This window comes from Primulina huaijiensis, chromosome 9 (genome assembly GCF_012295235.1).
Source record: "Primulina huaijiensis isolate GDHJ02 chromosome 9, ASM1229523v2, whole genome shotgun sequence".
In the NCBI taxonomy this organism is placed as follows: Eukaryota; Viridiplantae; Streptophyta; class Magnoliopsida; order Lamiales; family Gesneriaceae; genus Primulina; species Primulina huaijiensis.
Window position 1 is genome coordinate 5,475,517 of NC_133314.1, and position 22,281 is coordinate 5,497,797.

Below are 22,281 nucleotides of genomic sequence, written 5' to 3' on the forward strand. Positions count from 1 at the left end.
TGACACAAGGATTTAGGCAAGAAAAATGCGTAGACTTTGATGAAACCTTTGAACTAGTAGCCATGATCGAGGAACTAGAATATTTCTTGCTAATGTTTCTTACAAAAATTTCGTAGTGTTTCAGATAGATGTGAAGAGTGACTACTACTAAACTACTACAAGAAGAGGTATATGTAGAACAATCTCCGGGTTTTGTTGATCATACCTTGATGAATCATGTTTTTCGATTAAGTAAAGGTCTGTATAGATTAAAACAAGCATCACATGCTTGATATGACACTTTATCACAATTCTTTCTTAATCATTATTTAACAACCGGTTCAATAAAATTCTGATGTTTTTAAGGAAGATTTCGATTATTGGAAGATTATGATGTAGGCTCACTTATCCACACAAGATGATGACATGTGTACGTCATTACTAACGAATCGATGAAGATCATGAAAGAAAATATAATTGTTGTCATTTTAGATGGTGCACCACAAATGATTGAGAAATCACGTATGGAATGGACTGGTGAAGACAAGAAAAATGAAAATTTGAATAATGTTGCCAAAAATATTTTGTACAGAACGATGGATAAGAATAAAATCATCAAAATCAAAATTCGTTCAATTGCCAAAGATATCTGGGAAAAATTGATCCAATTACGAGAGAGCAATGATCAAATGAAGGAAAACAAATTGTCTGTTGTTATACAAAAGTTTGGCAACATCAAAATGAAAGCAGTGAGTCTATGTCAAACATTGATGAGAGAGTTACCAGCATCATAATCGAATTGGATGCTCTGGGGATAGAGTATGACAATCGTTAGATAGCCTTGAAAATAATGAAGGCACTCCCAAGAGAATAGTATGTCAAAACAATGACAATGTGAGAATCTAAACATTTAAAAAAACTAGAATTACATAAACAATTCGCAGATTTTAAAGCATGAGTTTGATCTGGAATCAAGGATTGATGGTGAGTCCACCTCAAAGGTGATCAAAACACTAATTGCTACAACAATCGAGCTATAAATTTCCAAAGAAAAATCTTCAGAATATATGAGTAATAAAGCTATGTCATTATAAGTGAAGAAATTTGGAAAGTTTTTGAGAAAAAACCCAAGCTAATTTTCAAAGCCCCAACATATGAAACTAGCACAAGAAGGAATCCACTGACAAAGAAAATGCATGCTTTAATCGTAGAAAAACCGATTACTTCATAGCCAACTGTCCTACACTAAATAAATATTACAATAGGTCAAATGATAAGGACAGAAGATCTCATCACAAGAATAAGAGATTCAAAGATGACAAAAAGTCATTCAGAAAGAAAATGATCATAAAGTGTTCGTGGATGAGGACAATAAGGCAAAATAAGTAGATTCGGACTTAGATTCATCTTAGTCAGAATGTTCTAGCAGCAGTAGCGATGAAGAAGTTGTGCAGTGCCTCATGGCTAATGTTGTGATGGAATCCACCATTGAATATGTATTTGACTTTACCTTAACTGAGTTTACAAGAAATAACCTTGTTACTGCATTTCATGATATGATAAATGAATATAAAAGACTTTCTTAATCATCCAAGAAAGTCAAGGCTAAGCAGTAAAGTCTGCATGACAAGGATGTTGAGCCTAACTGGGAACAATCAGGCCATGTATAAAGTTTTAAGGCTGAGATTGCAAGGGCTGATCAAACTTGGGAACAAGTTGTCAGTTAGTCTCGAGAAAATGCAAGAGCTATTGAAGCAATCAGGAGACAGAGCAGGTCTCAGATTCAATAGCTGTGAAAGAACATATGAGACTAGTACTCAGTCACAACTGAACATGTGCAAAGGGAAATACATTCACTTTGTTAAGTCTAGTGCGATATATAAACATCTGGAGCCAACCTATAAAATTGAAAAACCTATTGAACATGTGAATAAAGGATGAAAGGTTATATCCCAGAGAGTTCTCATGCCAAGCCCAACTGTTCTTGTCACAGATTCAATTCGGTAAAGCACAAATATATGCATCCGCTATCTATACAATAACATTAGTCTCGTTCAAAAGAGATACAAAAAAACCAATGATCAAAGGAAGGTCAGACAACATTTTGTTTCAAGCACTCAAAAAGCATTACACACACATGTTTTTGTACAACTATTTCAGAACAAACAGGGTGTTTGGCCAATTAGGTTGATCCAAGTGTGGGTTCCTATGAAATTAATCTTGCTTGAACCCAAATAAGATTGAGTACAAGTTGATCTGATCTGTGTTTATATGTAAAGAAGGAAGAAGGGCAAAAAAAACTCAACATGATATTTGGACAATGATTGTTTGAGACACATGACTGGTAAAATCCAACTATTAATTTATTTGATCAAATGTGAAGGTGCCAAGATCACTTTCGGCAACAACGCAAATGGTTAGACTATGGGTTAAGGGTAAAAGTACTCACAAGAATGTGGTGGTTAATGATGTGCTGGTTGTCGAGAATTTTGGATATAATTTAATCAATATTAGTCAGCTTTATGGTAATTGTTATTTAGTTGAATTTTATAAGAATAAATTCTTGATTAAAGATGTTGATGGTCGAACCTTACTGATAGACATTAGAAATGGTAACACATATAAAATTGAATAAAATACTAAATAACTAGCCTCTCCAACATGTTTGGTAGTACTTAATCATGATAAAAAAAAATGATTATGCATAAACAGTTAAATCATCTTAATTTCATATCAATTAATAACTTGCGTAAATTGAATCTAGATGATGGATTACCTAGAATAGAATTTGTTAAGAATAATGTATGCTATGCAATTCAGTTAGGTAAACATGTCACCTCTAATTTTAAAAATAAAGGTGGTAAAACGTAATCTAGATGCTTAGAATTATTGTACATGGATTTGTTTGGACATTTACCTTTAATGAGCATAGGATGAATGAAATATACTCTTGCTATATTTGATTATTTTTTTCATATTTGCATGGGTGATATTCTTAAATGGTAAAGATAATACATGTGCCCAACTAATTAAATTTATCAGATATATTCAGAATTGAAAATGAATTTCAGTAAACAAAATCAGAAGTGCTCGCAACCCTGAATTCATTAACAAAACATTGGATGCATATTATCAAAACTAAAAATTCAACATAAGTATTCCGCAGTTAGAACACATCAACAAAATAGAGTTGTTGAACGAAGAAACATAACCTTGAAAGAAGCTGCTCGAACAATGCTTGCTGATGATGGTGTTTTCCAAAGGTTTTAGACAGAAGCATTCAACACCGTATCTTATGTACAAAAATAGAACAATGGTGAACAAGAAGGTGATAAAACTCCATATGAAATATGGAATGTGAGCAAGCTTAATCTCTCTTATTTGCACATATTTGGATGTAAATATTATATTCACAATGATGGTAAAACTAACTTGTCAGTGTTTGATGCTAAGTCCGACGTCAATATTTTCTTGGTTATTCTGTTGTCAGTAAGTTTTATTATATGTTTAATAATAAAACTTTGAATGTTGAAGAAACTGTTATATTTGATTTGATGATTAAACTAACCTTGCTGATCTGACCAATTAGATGAGAGATATGATTTGGCAGATGACAACAAAACTTGCTCTAATTCATCGGTGTAAACATTCTTAGAACACGTGTTATTACAGCTCATTGATTTATTGTGTTGAGAGCACCTCAAAGGTGACGAGCACACGATCCATCAAGATGAAAGCAGTTTTCTTGGACCTCTTATTGGTACTAAAGTGATGCAAGAAAATGTTTTTGAAGTCATCAAAATATTGTATGCTATGTGACTCGAGCTTGTCAAACCACCGTTGGGTCTGAGTCTACCAACATGGTCAAAAAGGCTTTGCACTTGATTTTGTCATCATGACAATGCAACATGACCATTTTCTCGAACTGGGCCAAATGTTCCTCAGATATTCCTGTCATATTCCCTTATCTTTGCTAACTTATAATGGGCAAGCAAGACTCATTTAATATCTGTGTGGAGAAAGAACACTCTTGTAAGATTTTATGTTATATCGGAACAATTATGATAGACTAATTATTTTAGCCCTTCTTCAATCAGAAAATTTTAGTTCTTATTCAAATATCATATTAAGAAAAAATATTACACATGTTATACGTAATATTCGTATTGAACGTTCTTAGTCAGAGTAGTTATCTATATTATATTATTAAATTTGAGATACTTAGAGTAACTAATTTTTGGTGTAATGGTCTGTTTTAATAATTATATATAATAATAAAGTGTTAAAATTTTAATGTAATTCACATGTAACTTAGTGCATAGAGTTTTTGTTTCCTAAACATCAAATTCTAGGTTCAAATCCTACTTTGCTCTTTTTTCTCTACTATACATTTATTTTTTAATTTATATATCAAAACTACAATATAGTTTTTCACTATTTCTTATTATTATATTTTAATGTTCATTTAAATCAAATGAATTATAAAAAACGTGCCTGGATACTCTAATTATTATAAAAAATAAACTATAGTTATTATATATAAAAAAAATAAACAGGTTGTGGGGTGTACGCTCTCTTCACATGGAATGGGTCCCACTTTTGCTGCGTCGGCCCCATCTACCTACAAAAACAGGGAAGACAATATACAGGAAAACCAAGAGGAAAATCCAAAAGTAAAAATGAATTCCCTCGCCACTCGATCTCTAAAATCCAAATCTTCCCTCTTCTGTCTCACAAGATTCACCCAATTTTTATCGACAACCCCGTCTCCGCCGCAATCCGATTCCCATAGTTACCTGCCAACTCTCGACGGTTTGCGCCGCAGGCTGGCCGCAGAGTCACCCACGCTATCCGACTTCACAAACCTTCAATTTGAAGACCATTATTCGGTGGAGGTTGGCACGAAGAAGAAGCCACTGCCGAAGCCGAAATGGATGAAGGAGTCGATCCCAGGAGGTGAAAAGTACACGCAGATCAAAAAAAGGCTGAGGGAACTGAAATTGCACACGGTTTGTGAGGAGGCTAAGTGTCCTAATTTGGGGGAGTGCTGGTCCGGAGGCGAAACAGGAACCGCTACTGCCACGATCATGATTCTTGGTGATACTTGTACTCGGGGCTGTAGGTAATGTTTTAACTGTAATTTGTGTATCGTCTTTTCATTTTTTTGTTGTATTTTTAGATTTGTTATGTGATGAAACATCCTAGAGATTCATGAATGTTGTTGTATGCTTTTAGTGTAAATTCACGTAACTGTGAATCGGTGTGATCTTCATTGGGTACGCGCCATTGTTGTATGTGATTTAGATAAAATTTGTATACCGTTTACGATTCTGAGATTTCTTTTGGTGAACTATTATTGGTGCCCAGATAACTTGAATCCAAGAAAATGGTTTATTGAATTGATGGATAAAACGGGAGCAAAATTCAACCTTTTCCCTTTTATGGGATTTTTAGGCTTGCAGGGTGTTACTTGTGATTTTAGTAAATTAACTTAGCTTAATTTTCTATGCAATCTGAATATTTGTGGAACTCGAGTAGTAGTATTGATCTTTTTAGCAACAGTTGCTGTCGGTGACCACTGGTGTCTATTTGCTTCTGTCAACTAGTTATAGAGATGTAAAACCTTTATTTATTCCTGGTATTTTAAGTTGTTAATCTCAGAGATTTAACAGCAAGTTGTTTACTTTATAATGTGGATGGTTGAGTAGTTTATTATATGAGTTATCAAAATGTTGTAGATACTTGAAAATGCAGCTGTTAAATTGTTAGAATTTCTCCTAAAATTCAGATTTTGCAATGTAAAGACTTCACGCGCTCCACCTCTACCTGACCCAAATGAGCCTACAAATGTGGCCGAAGCTATTGTTTCGTGGGGTTTGGATTATGTGGTCATTACTAGTGTTGATCGGGATGATTTACCTGATCAAGGAAGTGGTCATTTTGCTGAGACTGTGCAGAAATTGAAGCAAATGAAGCCAACTATGCTTGTAGAGGCCTTGGGTATGATCTAAAGTGTTTTCGTAGCGTCTATGTAGTTGTTTTGTGTGAAGCTGGAAATAATAAATCCAGTTGTCAGAACTCAGAAGATAAGAAAAAATAAAAAAAGAAATAGTCTTAATGGTAGATAATAATTAGGAATGAAACAACTTTTGCATAATGTATGACATTCACGTTGTAAATCTACTTTGAAATCAGATCATCCAAGTGAAAAGTTTAAATTCCATGACACTACTGTTTCCTTTGAAAACCTTGATCTGAACTTGTGCGGTTATTTAGTGAGAGTATTCCATTTTATTTTATTTTGAATTTGAGATTATTTCATTTTTTACACACTTTCAAGATGAAATATTTGATGAGAAAATACTCGAGTAATTCATTTCCATGATCCTTCTCTACTTCAATTAAGTTGCTGATTCCTCATCCAATAGAATTTACATTGAAAGCCCTACACTTATCTTGGAAACATTCATGCCATAGACTTTATGCTAATGATTAAGTGGGAATTGATTTGACTTAGATAAATAGTTCAAGAACATCAGAAGTGTTTATTTCATTTTTTTTTTTTGATTGTTTTTTTTAATTGCATATTGAATCTGGCATTGTAAAAGCAACGAATGATGGCAATGTCCAGATGAAACTTTCTGCCTCAATTTGCATTTTGTTGACCAAGTTATATTCAAATTTCAGTTCCTGACTTCCGAGGTGACCCTACTTGTGTGGAGAAAGTTGCCAAATCTGGATTAGATGTCTTTGCACACAACATTGAAACAGTCGAGGAACTTCAGAGTGTAGTACGCGATCACCGTGCTAATTTTAAGCAATCCTTGGATGTTCTAGTAATGGCAAAGGACTACGCCCTCCCTGGTACCCTTACTAAAACTTCTATAATGTTGGGGTGTGGAGAAACACCTGACCAAGTTGTGAAAACTATGGAGAAAGTGAGGGCAGCTGGTGTTGATGTAATGACATTTGGGCAGTATATGCGACCATCAAAACGTCACATGCCAGTATCAGAATACATTACCCCCGAGGCCTTTGAGAAATATAGAATTCTTGGCATGCAAATGGTATGTTTCCTCCTTTATGCTTCTTTGGATCACTTTTGGTTTTCTGGTGTATGATGACAGGCTTATTTCTTGGTTTCAATAAACTTGTCGTATAGATTCTATTCTTTCCACGTGTATTATTTCACAATTGCAAACATTTCTTTAATTTTGCATTTCCGTAGTAGCAGACAAAAATTATTTTGTTTTCGGAGAACAATATTTAATGGGATGCTGTTATGAAATTTTTTTTTCTTCTTATTTTTTGAATGATAATACTGTCGCTGTTGAACTAATGCCAGTTAATAGTTTATCATCCTTCTAGAGTTGTTATGTTAGGAATCCTGAGAACTTAAGAATACTTATCGGTATTGCTTGGTTTGAAGGATGAGATAAAGAGAATGACGTGTAATAAGGTTGATAAGAATACAAGAGATGAAGATGGGCGACATGGTTTGATAAAATATATTGTGTTTGGTATATTTATAGAATGAATGATTAAATTTGTACTTTTTTTATTGACTAAAATGCCCCTCAATCGTTGGCAAAGTTGGCTGTACATTCCTAAGAGGAACGAAGAAGAAGAGCTGCCTGATTTTTTTCCCACAAACCTCCTAAAAATCATCATTCTTTGAGGGAACCAAACAATGAAGGTTCTTAATGCAAGTTCCATTTCTCTTCATTTTCTCATCTTTATTTGTGGGTCCCGTTTCTCTTAATTTTCTTCTCTTGCTTCAAATATGGGTGTTTCAATTGCAGAAGCTTCTTCAAAGATCGATGTCTTCCATAAAATTGAGTTTTTTTCACCTTGAATACAATGAAATTTTTGTAAAATTACACATTTTTATGGGGAAAAAATTATGCGGACCTTGAAAGGTTTAATCAATTTTGCATCTGTCACAGTACTGTGCCTTCTGGATTTTGTTGGGTTTATTCTATATAGAGGAAGAAGGATACGACGGTAAAGTATGAGCACTATCAATAATACCGTGGAGTTGTGAAAATTAATCACTGGGGTCAAGAGGGATGCGTACAATAGGGAAAACAGTTAGTTATCACGGGCTCTAGGACTATTATGGATTTCTCCAACAATGAGATGAACACTGGATGAAGAGTGATTAGGAAACTAATCACTCCTTTTTCCAGCGTACCAGACAGGCCCGATCTATTAATATGTTTTATGTTTTCTTTACGTTCGTCCCTTCGATACAATGCCCCTAAACGCATGTTTTGTCATAGACTTTGTTCAAAAGCTTATCTGATATAATGAATATGAAAATTATACCCCTGGGATGAATTTACATTGAATGCTTTTTTCTCTTAGGAAAACGATGTTCCTTTGGTGTTTTGCAGGGATTTCGATATGTTGCATCTGGGCCAATGGTGAGGTCCTCATACAAAGCTGGAGAATTCTATATTAAATCTATGATAGAATCGGATCGTGCCTCATCTTCTTCACAGGCTTCCATATCTGGACTTTGATCTCATGTTCAATTTTAAAGACAGTGAATTGTCTCGTGCAATAACTGGAAGGCCTCTATCCCCGTCTAGTGGCTTTCTTTTTTCCTTTTTGAATTTTTATGTATCCGAAACAGGTATTAATACACAGATGGTAGTGTATGCTGCCTATTTAAACAAAGATTATCTGTCTTAAATGTAGAAATTACAGTTGTATAGCCATATTCTTGTCTAGATTTTGTTGTCTAATTTCGATAGCTAGCCTAAACATTACCAAATGCTTGATTTTTTTTTTTAAATAAAATGTTTATCTGAAAAGCATAAATTGACAAGAGTATGTCTTTCATAAGACGATCTCACGGATCTTTATTCGTGAGACGATCACTCATGTCCATGTTTACCATAAAAATTAATATGCTTGACATAAAAAGTAATATTTTTTCGTGAATAACTCATATAGAATATCAGTTTCACAAAATTGATCCGTTAGAACGTCTTAAAGGAGTTTTTGTGAATTGACAATATATCTTATTGGCAACGCATGTAATTTCTTGTAGGAATGTGACTGCAAATTGTTGGCCTCCATAGTCTAATTTTAGGTTGCGTGCGTTTGGATTGGAATAGATTACTTCATTTGGATAAATGATTTCATTTGAGAAATAATTCGAATGATGGATTTAAAATGACAATGTGAATTTAAAATCTATCGAACATAAATTCATTGAAACAATGAAATAAATTTAAAATACATAAATTTGAAATCCATAACTTCAACTTTTTCCTTCCATGGCCGACCTTGCGGAACCATTACCTTTGTTTAGAGCTAGTGGACTATTTCAACGAACATGGCTCTCCATTAAGCGACCAATCCAATTAATCACGTGGTTCTTTTCATGAACAGAATAAAAAATTCCATGGGAAATTTGCTATATAACTTCCCATCAGATTCTATTTTAAAATATCGCCTTGGTTCCTAAATTATTTTATGCTTATAATTATATATTTATAGGGTCTCATCAAGCCATAAGGTAGATTTAGGAGTATTTGAAAGGTATACTAAATGGATCGAGGAGGATGACTCGACAAAATTTGGGAAGGAAGACAAAAGTTTAAATTTTCAAATAATTTTAAATATTTTCTGGAGATATCCATTTTCCTGGAGAGACAGATAAAATATCCCGACATAGTGGCGTTTTGATACCACCAGGAGCAGGAAAACAAAATTCTAAGGAATCCAAAAAATGGAAAAATTGGATCCTATACAAGGTTTAAAATTTTTTCCTTCGAGATTGCTCCCCAATATTTTTTCTATGTATCTTGAATGTAATATTAAAAGTTACGGTCTTCTCACATCGGCATAAAAGTACGAAATATATTGAGATTATGTAATTTTACAAAATCAATACTAGTAAATAAGAAAAACTAACTCTTTTAACAAAGTGAGGGAGCAAAATGCATCAAAAATACTTAACAAATCAAATAACCAAAACTGCAGATGCAAGGTTGTGAAGCCAAACTCCTCTTTGATAAACATCACTCCGATCAATACAGCAATTAGGTGTTGTGCATGAATGTCTTCAACACTCCACGACAAGACTTCAATATGTATTGGCTCTGAGCTCTTAATTAAATTACCGATGTACATGCTTGATCTTATGCGATCTCTTAAAATCTATGCTTCATCAATCGATCCCAACATTCATATTTGATTATTTATAAGTTATATCTACAAGATATAGAAACAAGAGTTTCATTAGGAAATTAATACTTTTAAATAAATCTATTATATTTAGAGTTGATCAAAGATCTCAATAGTCTAAAAACACAAAACTCTGTAATTAAATACGCACAATATTATAAAAAAGAAAATATAATTAAGGAATAAACTTTATTGCTTTCAATCTCCTATTTTTTGTCTTTCTAGACAAAACACTCAAAAATATTAATCAGCAAAACTACCTTGAGTTAGCACGCAACTCCACCTGAGTTAGAAACTCGTTTCTCCTTGAATTAAACCAAGTTAAATCAGATGTTGTTAGACAAGTGTTGTCAGAGGTGTTGCAACAAGGGAAATTAGAACAATCAGCAATTCACTAAATGATATTTAGCAACACACTAACAACATAGATGAATTGACCAAAGAGAACAAAAGAGATAATAAAAACCAACTAAACAAAGTAATCAAACTAAGGAGCATATCCAACAAACTAAGGAGCATCTCCATCGGTTAGCTCATCAGTATCTCCAGCTTCACCATGGTCAGAACCAGCAGACTTACATTTTTGCAGCAGTTTCTACTCTAGCATCATATCTTTTTTTTCTAGAATAGACAGCCACATCAAGAAGCAATTGGTCGTCCCCCACCTCAGCCTCAAAATACGCAATAAGCTTTTTGGCATTCTTAATTTTTGAAGTCCAAAATTGATCTGGTTTAGATAAGTGAGGTAGATGACATAACATACTCAGAGGGTTTCACACCAGATGAAGATGTCATATTGCCAACCACTGGGGCAACACCAGCCTCAAACCAGGGCTATTGTCGTTGAATTCCTTCCACATCTATTCATCAGGCTCTTCAGCATCTGGGGTGGCTTTATTTAAGAATTTTTCTTATTTCAGGCGCAAAAGAAACTTAGTTAGTGACTCTTCATCCTCAATAGGGTCAGTCGGTTATTCATAAACCACATTTTCTTTCTCAATCTCGGTAGGGTACATGTTCTTTCAGCCGCAACAGGTCTTGGTCTTGCCACCGACTCAAATTCATCATCATTATAATCATCTCTAGATGAGAAGCCAAAATCCAGAAAATTGGCAGTGGATGAGGATGCTCAGAACTTCTTAGATGGGACATCATCAGGGTCATACCATGCTTGTCTTTTCAAACTTCTAGGCTACGGAGCAACGTGAAAGACACGATTCATCACTTCAAAGTCTGGCAGATTGTCTACATCTATTTCTAAAACTTCCATCTCTCTTATTTTAATTAAATAATCCTAGGAATTTTTTTCTTATATATGTGTGTGTGTGTGTGAGAGAGAGACTAAACTTATAAAAATAAATATTTAAAACTATTTTACAAACGTTGTTCTTTTGTGTCAAAACTAAAATGCATCAAAATCCAAAATTCGCCAACCATATAAGCATATGCCAAAAAAAAATCTTGCTTTTAAACTTAAAAATACTAATCGTTTTCGCCTTTAAAATATCTCTCTCATAAAATTTTATCTAACAGAGTTTACGGAAAAACGCAAGGTCTTCGAAAATGTAATGGGTCTACTCAAGTGTCTGGGCCTCCTATTTCGTCGTTTTCCTCATATGCAACCATTCAAATCTAGTGAGTCTAATGACTCAACACATCCAAACCGTGATAGCAAATAATATATATACAAGTACATGCATTTAAAAATAACACTTTTAATAAAATACATCTGACTTCAAAATCGTTAGCATACAAATTTTCATAAATCATTTAAAATACTTGACATTATGTAGCGTTTAATCATCATTTATCATAAATGATTTTTGGTGAAGTTTGATAATTGAAAGTGATTATCCTTTATCTTTCATCATTTATCCTATATTTGATTGATTAATCTATAAACCATGGTACCTGGTGGTAGGGCGCCAGCAACTCTCATCACTGGGCCGTGACCTAAATAAAGTAAGTTTACTGCCCCTTTTTCCGACGGATCCCTCACCCATCTTCTGTGTCACAGTCAGTTTGTTAGAGTATGTGCCCGACAAGCCAACTTGTGGTTCGGACTTTTATTGGCTCTAATGTAAAAATTTTTATATTTAATAATATTTTACGATTTCATTCTATTATGACATTATATTTTATATGTATACACATACAAGCTGCATAGATAAAATCTTTAAATATACAATAGGTACTATGAGGTCTGCCTCACAACGTAAAATCATGAAACTCATTAGGAAATGTATTGTATATTCTAAACATGTTCCTAGTCGAATCAGCCGCATAAACAAGGATAAAAATCGTTTGAGCTTGAGACTAGCATCTGTAATGTAAACTCCATGTTTCATAGGTAAGGACATGGAGATGCCCATTCACAAAGATGTGTGATCATATAATGATGCACTAAATAACCCTCCCTCGGATTGTTCAAGTGGTTCTCACTTATAGAGTGGAATAATCCGCGGTTTTGATTGTATATCGTTAGTCCTTTGATCCGTTTACCGACTCCATTGAGAGTCATCAGGTGGCGAGGTTGGGTGTAGATTCGAAATACGTAGGAGCAAATGCATTGTAGTCGGGGATTCACCATTCGCCTACGGGTGAAGATATCCTATGTGATTTGATGAGTTAATAGTGCAAGGAGTCTCTGGCTAGAGCAAAAAATGTGCTTTAGGGAAAGGTGTTTTCCTAGTTGCACATATCATGTCAATATTAGTACTCAAAGATAAATCGCATCGTTATCGAATTCATATGCAACTCTCGATATACCAATGGTTGTAGATTTTATCAGGATATATGCGCTGAAGAGACCGCACTGTACGCTAACCATGACTAAATGTTCTTGCAGGCACTATCAGTGATACCTAAGGGATCATGGGACAATGCTATTAGATGTTCATACCATGATCCGATGGATGCAATCAGAAATGAGTTTTGACATTCTTGATCAAGAAATTGATGAAGAGAATGGAGCTAACTATGTAAGCCCAAATAAGAATAAATGTTATTCTGAATCACATGAAGATGTGAACCCATGGCTAGCTGTATCCCTGAACCATTGAGGGTCACACAAGTATCAGATTCTGTGTTCCCATTTAGATAGTCATATTTCAAGGAGTTGAAACTAGGCGACTATAGTTTGATGGAGATCAAACATAAAGCTTATAAAGGAGTTTATGAGCTGATTCCATATGATGGAAGAAATGGAAGTTAGCTTAATTACTAAAGAAGGAAGGAGAGTGGAACTACCTGTTTTCTGAAGGAGTTCACTAAAACTGACAAATGCCCAATATGGTAAGTGAAAATTTTGAGATTTTCAATTTTCATTAGGCTGCATCCGAATTAGTTCAGAATTTCTGAATCAATCTTATCTGCCACATGTTATAATATCGTTCATCTAGTTGGATTTATCAGGATAATCTAATCTGAAATAGATTGGGTTGTCAATTTTAAATTCGGTGGATCCCAACAGTTAATCTCTGATTATCAATTCTTTAATAATGCTTAGTTAAAAACCCTTTAATCATCTTTTAATCAATACTTCATTCAAAATAAGAATTCGGGTAATTACAGTTTGGTTGAGCTTGAACTGAACTTAGCAAGTGTCTTTGTATCATTTTCAAGTTTAGCCTTGGTCTTGCACAACTCCGTGTCCTTCTTACTTAGCATCACTTCAAGTCTGGACACACAACCTTTCAACTTTATATTCTCTTCCGAGAGAGTCGAGTTCAGTTTGTTCTTTTCCAATCAGCATATAGTTCCTCATAGAGTTTTTGTACGCTTTCCAAAGTGATTTCTTCTTCATCTATATCCTTAGTTTCTAGATCACTTGAATTGGTAAAGGTTGTCAGATTGAGGCAAATAGAATTTGATGAATTCAGATGTGTGTTTCTACAAGGTGTTGAAACACTAGAGGCAACACCTAAGGAATTAACTTGCATTGAGTGTTTATCATGTAATAGTGCAAACAAAAAAGTGTGATTTTCTTCTTCACTGGATCTCTGTTCTTCTCCAGAATCTTCATCACTTAGGGAGACATTTAATCATTTTTTACGAGGTGTTCATTACCATAATTTCTGAAGCCTGAACACTCACTACATTGATCCGAGTCTAGCCTTTTTACATTGGATTGAATCTTTCCATCATTCATTGGTCGAAATTTTCCTTGAATAGGTGCAATCCTTTGAGTTTTTCTCGGGAATAGTAATGCTAGGAGGTTTAAGCTGATGGCCTGATTCTTCTTCTATCTTATCTTCTTTAGATAGTCTCCAAATTTCTTTATGATCTGTGAGATGGAGTCTTCACACAAATTAGTCTCGTTGAATTCCTGAGATATTTTTAAACAGATCATTGTAAGAATCATTTGAGACTTGAAATGCAATGATCTTTCCTTTGTCTTTCTTCTGTAAATTCATATTCATTTCAAAGGTTCTGAGAGAACTTATCAGATCATCAAAAAAAAGATTGGTGGTGTATTTGTCTTCGTCAATTGCACATATATTGATGTTAAATCATTCTGGAAGTAATATTAACACCTTAATGACTAGTTTTTAATTCGAAATTGGATCACTAAGATTGAAGGCTTCATTTTCAAGAAAATGACACGCAATAGGCGATCATAAGCAGTATTAGGCTCTTTTTTTCCATTCTCAAATTTTCAAACTTAGTTGTTAGCATTCTCAGTTTGGTTCTTCACACATTATCAGATCCTTTATAGTATTTTTGAAGGGTTTCTCATACATCTTTGACAGAGATACAATTAGTGATTAGACTGAATATATTTATGTCAACTGAAGTGAAGATGGCATTGGGTGGTGCCTTTGAGTTGAAGTTCGAAATCTATATTTCATCAGTCGTCCATGCACTTTTTGGTTTAATCAAACTGTCACCATCTTCATCAACTGTCATTGGTGGAGTCCAACCATCTATAACATGTTGTCATGCTCTTTCTTCAATAGATTTTATGTAGACCATTATCTTGACTTTCCAAAGAGAGTACTTGTATTCCTCCAAAATTGGTGGTCGAAGTGCAGTGTTGACACGTCCATAATACTTTTTCCTCTTCAAACCAAAATAACCAGAATCTCACTTAGTTAACGTCAAGTTTTCTCTTGATATCAATTGAAAGAGTTTTTTGATATAAAAGTACTAAATATATGAAGATTTTGTGAATCAGATATATGTGTTAAATGCAGTGATGTAACACCTTAACACAACATGCAACATAATAATATACTTTATCGCACAAGTAATCTTTGATGAATAAAATAAAGAAAAATTAATCATGCACAAGTGTGTAACACACAAATGTGTTGTCTCACAAAAAAAGATGCAATAGAAAAACTTGTCAGTTTACAAAATCATTACTAGTGAATAAAGAAAAGCTAACTTCCTTAACAAAGTAAAGGAACAAAGTGCATCCAAAACACTTATCAAACCAAATAACCAAAACTACGGATGCAAGGTTTGTGAAACCAAACTCCTCTCTGATAAACACCACTTTGAGCAATAAAGTGATAAGGTTTTGTTCATAAATATTTTTAACATTCCACGACAACACTTCAATACACTTTGGCTCTGAGCTCTTTATTAAATTACCGATGTACGTTCTTGATCTCCTGTGGCGTCTTAAAATCTCTGATTCATCAATCAATCTACTATCTATTTTTGATTATTTATAAGCTTCTTTTGCCCAAGATTTTATTCCTTGAATATAATCTTACAAAAGATGAAAAATATGGTATTATTATAAAATAAACTCTTTTGAATAAATCTATCACATATAGAGTTTATCAATAATCTAAATAGTTTAGAAATACAAAATTCTATAATTTAATATGTACAATATTATTAAAAAAATATGTAATTAAGAAATAAATTATATTTCTTTCAAGTAAGATTGAGTTATTTAAAATATTAAAAAAATAAGTATGATAAACTAAAAAAATATTATTACATATATCATGAACATGCACATTTTGTGGTTTGACTTTTATTTCTAAATTTTAAAAGTCAACTAATTGTTTCAAACGTTAAATAACTTGATTAAACAAATAACAAAAATAGAACTGGTCAATTAAATATGTCATAATTATATGCTGGCAATTGATCTTCTGAACGTTCTCTATATATACAAATCATTTTCAAGACACCATGCTCCTCTATAATCCCATTTCCCGACAGTAAAATAGAAAGAAATTGCAACTAACAAGTGATGGAGGAAATAACTCCAAGAACCCTCATCGTCTCCATATCCTCGTCGACTAGATTTAGTCACCACTCGAGGTTGGTAATCCTTGTTCTTCCCTAATCTATTGTCTCTCTACTTGCGAGGCAAGATTCGTGTCTTTTTAGTTTCCCTTCACTTTCCGGTGTTTTTATACATCGGCTTTTACTACCTGCTGTGTTGGATCTGGGCGTCATCCAGATCGTGGTGCCCGGATCTGTAGCCATGTCCATATCAACGGTATTCCTTGATAGGTTATGCTCGTTTTTGTCCATTTTCATCTTCGGATCAGGTTTTGATTGATTTTGGTTTGGTGTGTAAATTCAACGTGGTACAACACCTGCAGCACGGGGTACTTCTGTGTCACGTTCGACTGTTCTTTTCAGGTCTTGAAGTGTGGCTTGCTCTTGACTTCGATCTTCTCTGTCTGAGGGGTAGGGAGTGATTATGAAACTATTTGGAGGTGTTTTTTTTATTCGAGTTCTGGGTTTCACTTATGGATTTCTTTTGTTAATTGTTGATGGTTGTGAACTGGGATTGGATTGAATTTGTCAGCCACGGTTTGAGTGTTTGTTTGATTTACTTCACACTTGCTAGCAATTCACTTTCTTGATCAGTTATGTTTGATCTTCTATATGCTGAATTATTTTCTGTGCTTGATTTGTTTTGCTCTTGTATTGGCAGATTTGGCTGATGGAGTTCTGGATTACCATGATCGTACTGTTTGGTTGCCCAAGATTGTAACTTTTTTGCTGCCCAATAGAATTAAATTTAGGGAGGGAAAGAAGAAATGTCAGAGTTACCAAAGAATGACACCATTAAAATTAGAGAGGTATGGAATGACAATCTGGAGGAAGAGTTTGCTCTGATTCACGATATAGTTGATGAATACCCATATATTGCTATGGATACTGAGTTTCCAGGTGTGGTTCTCCGCCCCGTGGGAAATTTTAAGCATATTAACGAGTATAATTATCAGACCTTGAAAGACAATGTTGATATGCTGAAGTTGATCCAGTTAGGCCTAACGTTTTCAGATAAAAATGGGAATTTGCCGACTTGTGGAACTGGTACTAGTTGCATTTGGCAGTTCAATTTCCGTGAATTCAATGTGAGTGAAGATGTATTTGCAAATGATTCGATTGAATTGTTGAGACAATCAGGGATTGATTTTAAGAAGAATAACGAGATGGGCATTGATGCGAACCGTTTTGCTGAGCTTTTGATGGCTTCCGGGATTGTTTTGAATGACAACATCCGCTGGGTGACGTTCCATAGCGGTTATGACTTTGGATACTTGATTAAGTTGTTGATTTGTAGAAATTTACCCGAAACTCAAGCACGGTTCTTTGATTTACTGAACATGTACTTCCCCATGGTTTATGATATTAAACATTTGATGAAATTCTGCAATAGCCTTCATGGAGGACTGAATAAGTTAGCGGAACTCTTAGAAGTTGAGAGGATCGGCATTTGTCATCAGGCTGGTTCTGATAGTCTGCTTACCTCATGCACATTCAAGAAGTTAAAAGACAACTTCTTTAATGGCTCTACTGAGAAGTATGCTGGCGTCTTGTATGGTCTCGGTGTCGAGGATGGGTCCGAAAAATGCTAATGGTGTTACTTGTAGTAACTTGTAAGCCATGAAGAACTGGAAATTCCCTGTGAATTGTGAGCATCTGCAGCAGGTTATTGCCCATTAGTTTCTTGGGTTGCCTTTTTTTTTTAATCTTTTTTTAAAACTATTTTCTTTGCAAATCAAGAATCCCTGCAGCGTGTTGTAGCTGGCGTATTGTAAAGAGTGACTAAGTGTTACAATCAATAAAAATCTAATCCATTTCAAATCTCTTCTCAGTGACAGTCTTCTTGTTTTTTCTTGTTTATTTTTATCAAGTGAAAACAACATTTTGGTAACTTAACTTAGCAAATTTTTTATCATGTTATTTGGTAAATTCACAAATTTAGTTCTATCAAATTGCAAATTTTTTTTTTCAAATTTGTCTTTTTTCACTGAAATTATGATGTGATAGCGAAATCCTCATTTATATCTGAGGGTCCTGTCAGAAATATCTGATGTCACGTTACCATTTTTCGAGTGTTAGGTAAGTATACTGGTGAAAAATAACATAAATTGAAAAAAATATACAAATGTTAAACTAAAACCGTAAATTGAACGATAATAAAATAAAATATGAAAAATATGTTAGTTACAGCATAAAAAAGTGCCGATATCTCTTTGTATTAATTCCACTAGGTAATCTGACTTTTCCAGGGAATTGCACAAGACAAGGAATGTTCGGTTGTGTACAAGAGAGGAATCAAGCCAAAAACATCTTCTCAATAATTGAAACATAACAAGAAAGCAGGATTTACTAAACATATTAATTACTAAAACGAATATATAAATTGTAAAATCCTTGAAGATTAGTCGATCTGACATAATGTGGCCTTTGGTATTAATCGCCAAAATCAAATCTAGATTTTCGGTTTGGTTCGAGTGTTCGACGTGGAATTTGACTTAGATGAACGTTTTTAATTTTTGATTCTTTTCTTTCGATGATATATTTTGATTATTTTTAAATATAATTTAAATAATCTTGACTGACAATTATAAATAAACAAATATTAGTGGTGCTTAGCGAAATAAAGTCATTTAACAATGTAATATATGATAGTTATAATCAATATAAATTTCAAAATCAATTACTTGAGTTTAAAAAGAAACTCCAAAATCATCAGTTATCATCTCTATCAACTGATATCTCTTAAAAATAGTATAGAGAAATAAATAGATTTTGAAAAGAAGTAAAATGGAATACAATAAATTAAAGAGGATGTATTCAATGTAGGAGATTTATTGATTTTTAATGACTCTTGTAGATTTTAAAAGTCTAGATGTATTCAATTAAGACTTTTACATACTCTATAGAAGTATAGTGGTATTCAAAATAGACTTTCATATAGTTTTAAAAAGTCAAGTGATATTCAACATTAATTTTTAAAAACTCTATAAAAGTCTAAATGTATTCAAATTTTCAATAGACTTTTAATAACTTCATAGAATTCATTAACATACAAACATTAAAGCCTAAGGTACAACTATAAATTGTTAAAAATTGTATTTGGTTCAACTCAAAGATTTGGATGGATTTTTAAAATTTCTAACTTAAACACAAGCTATTTATTTATCTCTTTGTCGCTTCACATCATCTCTTTTCTTATCTTCTCTCCTCTCTTCTATCTATATCACTCTCTCAAATTTTCGAAGTGTATTTCTATATATATTTTCATCTTTCCTTTTCAAATTTTTCATTTTTTAGCTTATAGTTCATTTAATAATTTTTTATTTTAATATCATAGGAAATTTTTATTTCTAGAATTTATTTTGTGATTTTTAATTTATGATTTATACAAATTAAAAATCTTGCAAAAAAGTATACATGAATCCACATAAATCTTTGAGATTCTGTAAAAGTCAATAAAAATATATCAAATCCATAAAAGTCTATCGTTTGAAAAAATCATTAAAAGTCATTAAAACTCTGAATTGAATACACACCATTAAGTTTATATTATTGAAAAAATATAATAAATTATGTTTTAAACAAATGATTTTCTTCTTTACATAATCTTTCTGGTACGAATTTTTTTTATCTGAACTTTGAATCAAATCAATGTTAATCGGTTTGATTGATTTAAAAACATATCTAAATTGTAATTGACTAACAACAAATGGAAACTTGCAATTTGGTTTGGTTTGGTTTGGTTTTGTTTAGTTTCCCAGTATCATTGTCACTCTAAAATGGGTGGTTCAATCTTATTATCTAAATGAACGAGAAATTGTAACAAAGTTTCTTTATGTTGACACGAGGAAGGAATGAGAATCATCAAGGATAAGAAAAAATATCGAATTTTCGGTTTATCGAAGTTACCGTACAAAAATACTGAATTTATCGAAATTTTCGGTATGATATGATATCGATATTCGGTACAGAAATTTGAAATTTTTTGAAATATACTGAAATACCGAAATAATATATATAAATTCAAAATATATAATATTTTTAAATAATAAAGTTAAATTTTTTAAATATAAGGTATTTTTCGTTATAAAACGGTATATACCGAGTTATACCGAAATCTCGGCATACCAAAACATTTCGGTATATTGGCATGCTAATTATACACACTGAAAATTTCGGTATACTAAGTCTCGGTATATCGAAATTCTATAAGGTATCGGTATAAGTATTTTTAATACCGTAATTTTCGGTACAATATATATTATGTATTTTTCAGTACGATACCATCCTAATTGATGTTGATGAAAATCGTGAGGGTAGCTTGGAGGTCGGATCTCGCTTTGGAAGCTCGGATCGGACATTTGGAATCTAGAAGTACAAATAGGAAGAACGGGGTCGGAAGGTTGTTCCGGCGTAGCCTTTCCGTCGCTCAAATAAGAGAATAGAAAACAGAGAGAATACTGTGTGTGTTTAGAATAAGTGAATGTATGTGAATAAATAATTACCGGAACATGGTATTTATAGGAAAAGAGTCCTTATGCGACTGAAATTCTTTGATGACTAAAACTCTGGTATTTGTAGAGTCCTAATTCTATAAGACTCTGGATTCTTAGTTGTAGAGTCCTAAATCTTTTAGATTCTGGATTTTCATAATCTTAGATAAGATTACATTAAATCATTACGAGCTTTAATTATGCAGGCTACAAGTTAATATATCTAAGTGGGAACTCCTTGAGGCATGAGCTTGTCCAATACACGGATTCTATGAGAGCTCGACTTGGGAGGTCGGCCGAGACCTTCTCAATCGATGCGATAATATATTCTGGGAGGTCAGCTCGGACCATGATGGGAGGTCGGCCACTTCTTGCTGATTGATGATATTGTGGAAGTATGGGATGTCGGCTGGAGTGAGCTCTCAGATGACATCCTCGCGAATCTGGATAAATGGAGTCTCGGGCGGGTTCCTAGCTGATCTGATGGATTCGGGTGAATGAGGCGACCTCCTAATGAGCTCTGGCCACTAAAATGACCTTACAAAACTCTCTGAATATTGAGCCTAAATTCCCATGGGCAATCGAGAGTGGGTCAAGCCTATCCCCTGGGGTATCACGAGTCCCCCCCTCAAGTCGAGCTGACGTCGGAGACCAGATGCTCACGGTGGTCTGAGCTCTTGGTGGCTCGTGGGCTGTGCTGAGGTGAGAGACAAAGCTCTTAGTTATGTTTGTTCCTACTATGAATTTGAATCTTCTCTCCCATTTATTACCCTAAATGTTAATTTTGAAAATTTCGAGACAATCTCTGCCGTTCATTCTATTTGAAATCAACGGTCCGATCTCATACTGGTCCCTCTATAGCTATTAGTCATCTCTCTTCATTCACACTTTACATTTCCATTCTTTTCACCTCGGCTCCGACCTCCCATAGAACTTTCATCCCATTTCTAACTCCCAACTTCCGATCTCTCCCAAATTAGGTACGTTTTTAACTTATGGCCTCTCCCAATTAATCTTCCGATTCGACCTTCGAGGAGCTCTTCCGTGAGGTGGATTAATATGATCCTCGAGCTAAGTTCCCTTCTGGGACAAGTGAGCACCTTGAAACCGAGAGGGTTGTTGCGTATTTTCCGCTCGCAAGCGCAAGGTTTTCAAGTTTTAATATATGAAAATAAAGTATCATTCCCACGAGGAGTGTATAAATAAAAATATATTAGTGCTTGTAATTAAAATAATCACGATTTTATTTAGAAGAATCAATAAAAGGTTTGGTCTATTTAACACGAATTAATTGCCACCAACTAGTAATCTAATCACCGAATGGAGAAATATCAATGAGAGAAAATATCTAGAGCAGTGA

The 22,281-nt window shown here is 33.7% G+C and overlaps 2 protein-coding genes across 5 annotated transcripts; both read left to right on the plus strand.

The window, feature by feature from the left end:
- Positions 1 to 4,611: 4,611 nt before the first annotated feature.
- Positions 4,612 to 8,702, plus strand: LOC140984899 (lipoyl synthase 2, mitochondrial). Its single transcript, XM_073452583.1, has 4 exons — positions 4,612 to 5,101; positions 5,768 to 5,979; positions 6,667 to 7,046; positions 8,376 to 8,702. The coding sequence occupies exons 1-4, from the start codon at positions 4,659 to 4,661 to the stop codon at positions 8,502 to 8,504; spliced, it is 1,164 nt and encodes a 387-aa protein (XP_073308684.1). The 5' UTR covers positions 4,612 to 4,658; the 3' UTR covers positions 8,505 to 8,702.
- A 7,619-nt stretch (positions 8,703 to 16,321) lies between these two features.
- Positions 16,322 to 18,263, plus strand: LOC140985333 (probable CCR4-associated factor 1 homolog 7). 4 transcript variants are annotated; one of them, XM_073453161.1, is made up of 3 exons: positions 16,336 to 16,464; positions 16,752 to 16,973; positions 17,090 to 18,263. In XM_073453161.1, the coding sequence occupies exon 3, from the start codon at positions 17,196 to 17,198 to the stop codon at positions 18,018 to 18,020; it is 825 nt and encodes a 274-aa protein (XP_073309262.1). In that variant the 5' UTR covers positions 16,336 to 16,464; positions 16,752 to 16,973; positions 17,090 to 17,195; the 3' UTR covers positions 18,021 to 18,263. The 4 variants fall into 4 exon arrangements, with proteins under 4 accessions (XP_073309261.1, XP_073309262.1, XP_073309263.1 ...); XM_073453162.1 differs by having other exon boundaries at positions 16,337 to 16,464; positions 16,792 to 16,973; XM_073453160.1 differs by lacking the exon at positions 16,752 to 16,973 and having other exon boundaries at positions 16,322 to 16,464.
- The last annotated feature ends 4,018 nt before the right edge of the window (positions 18,264 to 22,281 follow it).

Excerpts from the sequence above, each read along its gene's own strand:
- LOC140984899 (XM_073452583.1), top strand. The coding sequence starts at position 4,659 with ATGAATTCCCTCGCCACTCGATCTCTAAAATCCAAATCTTCCCTCTTC. Across the intron at positions 5,980-6,666 it reads TATGCTTGTAGAGGCCTTGG|TTCCTGACTTCCGAGGTGAC; the intron begins GTATGATCTAAA and ends TTCAAATTTCAG. Across the intron at positions 7,047-8,375 it reads GAATTCTTGGCATGCAAATG|GGATTTCGATATGTTGCATC; the intron begins GTATGTTTCCTC and ends GGTGTTTTGCAG.
- LOC140985333 (XM_073453160.1), top strand. The coding sequence starts at position 17,196 with ATGTCAGAGTTACCAAAGAATGACACCATTAAAATTAGAGAGGTATGG.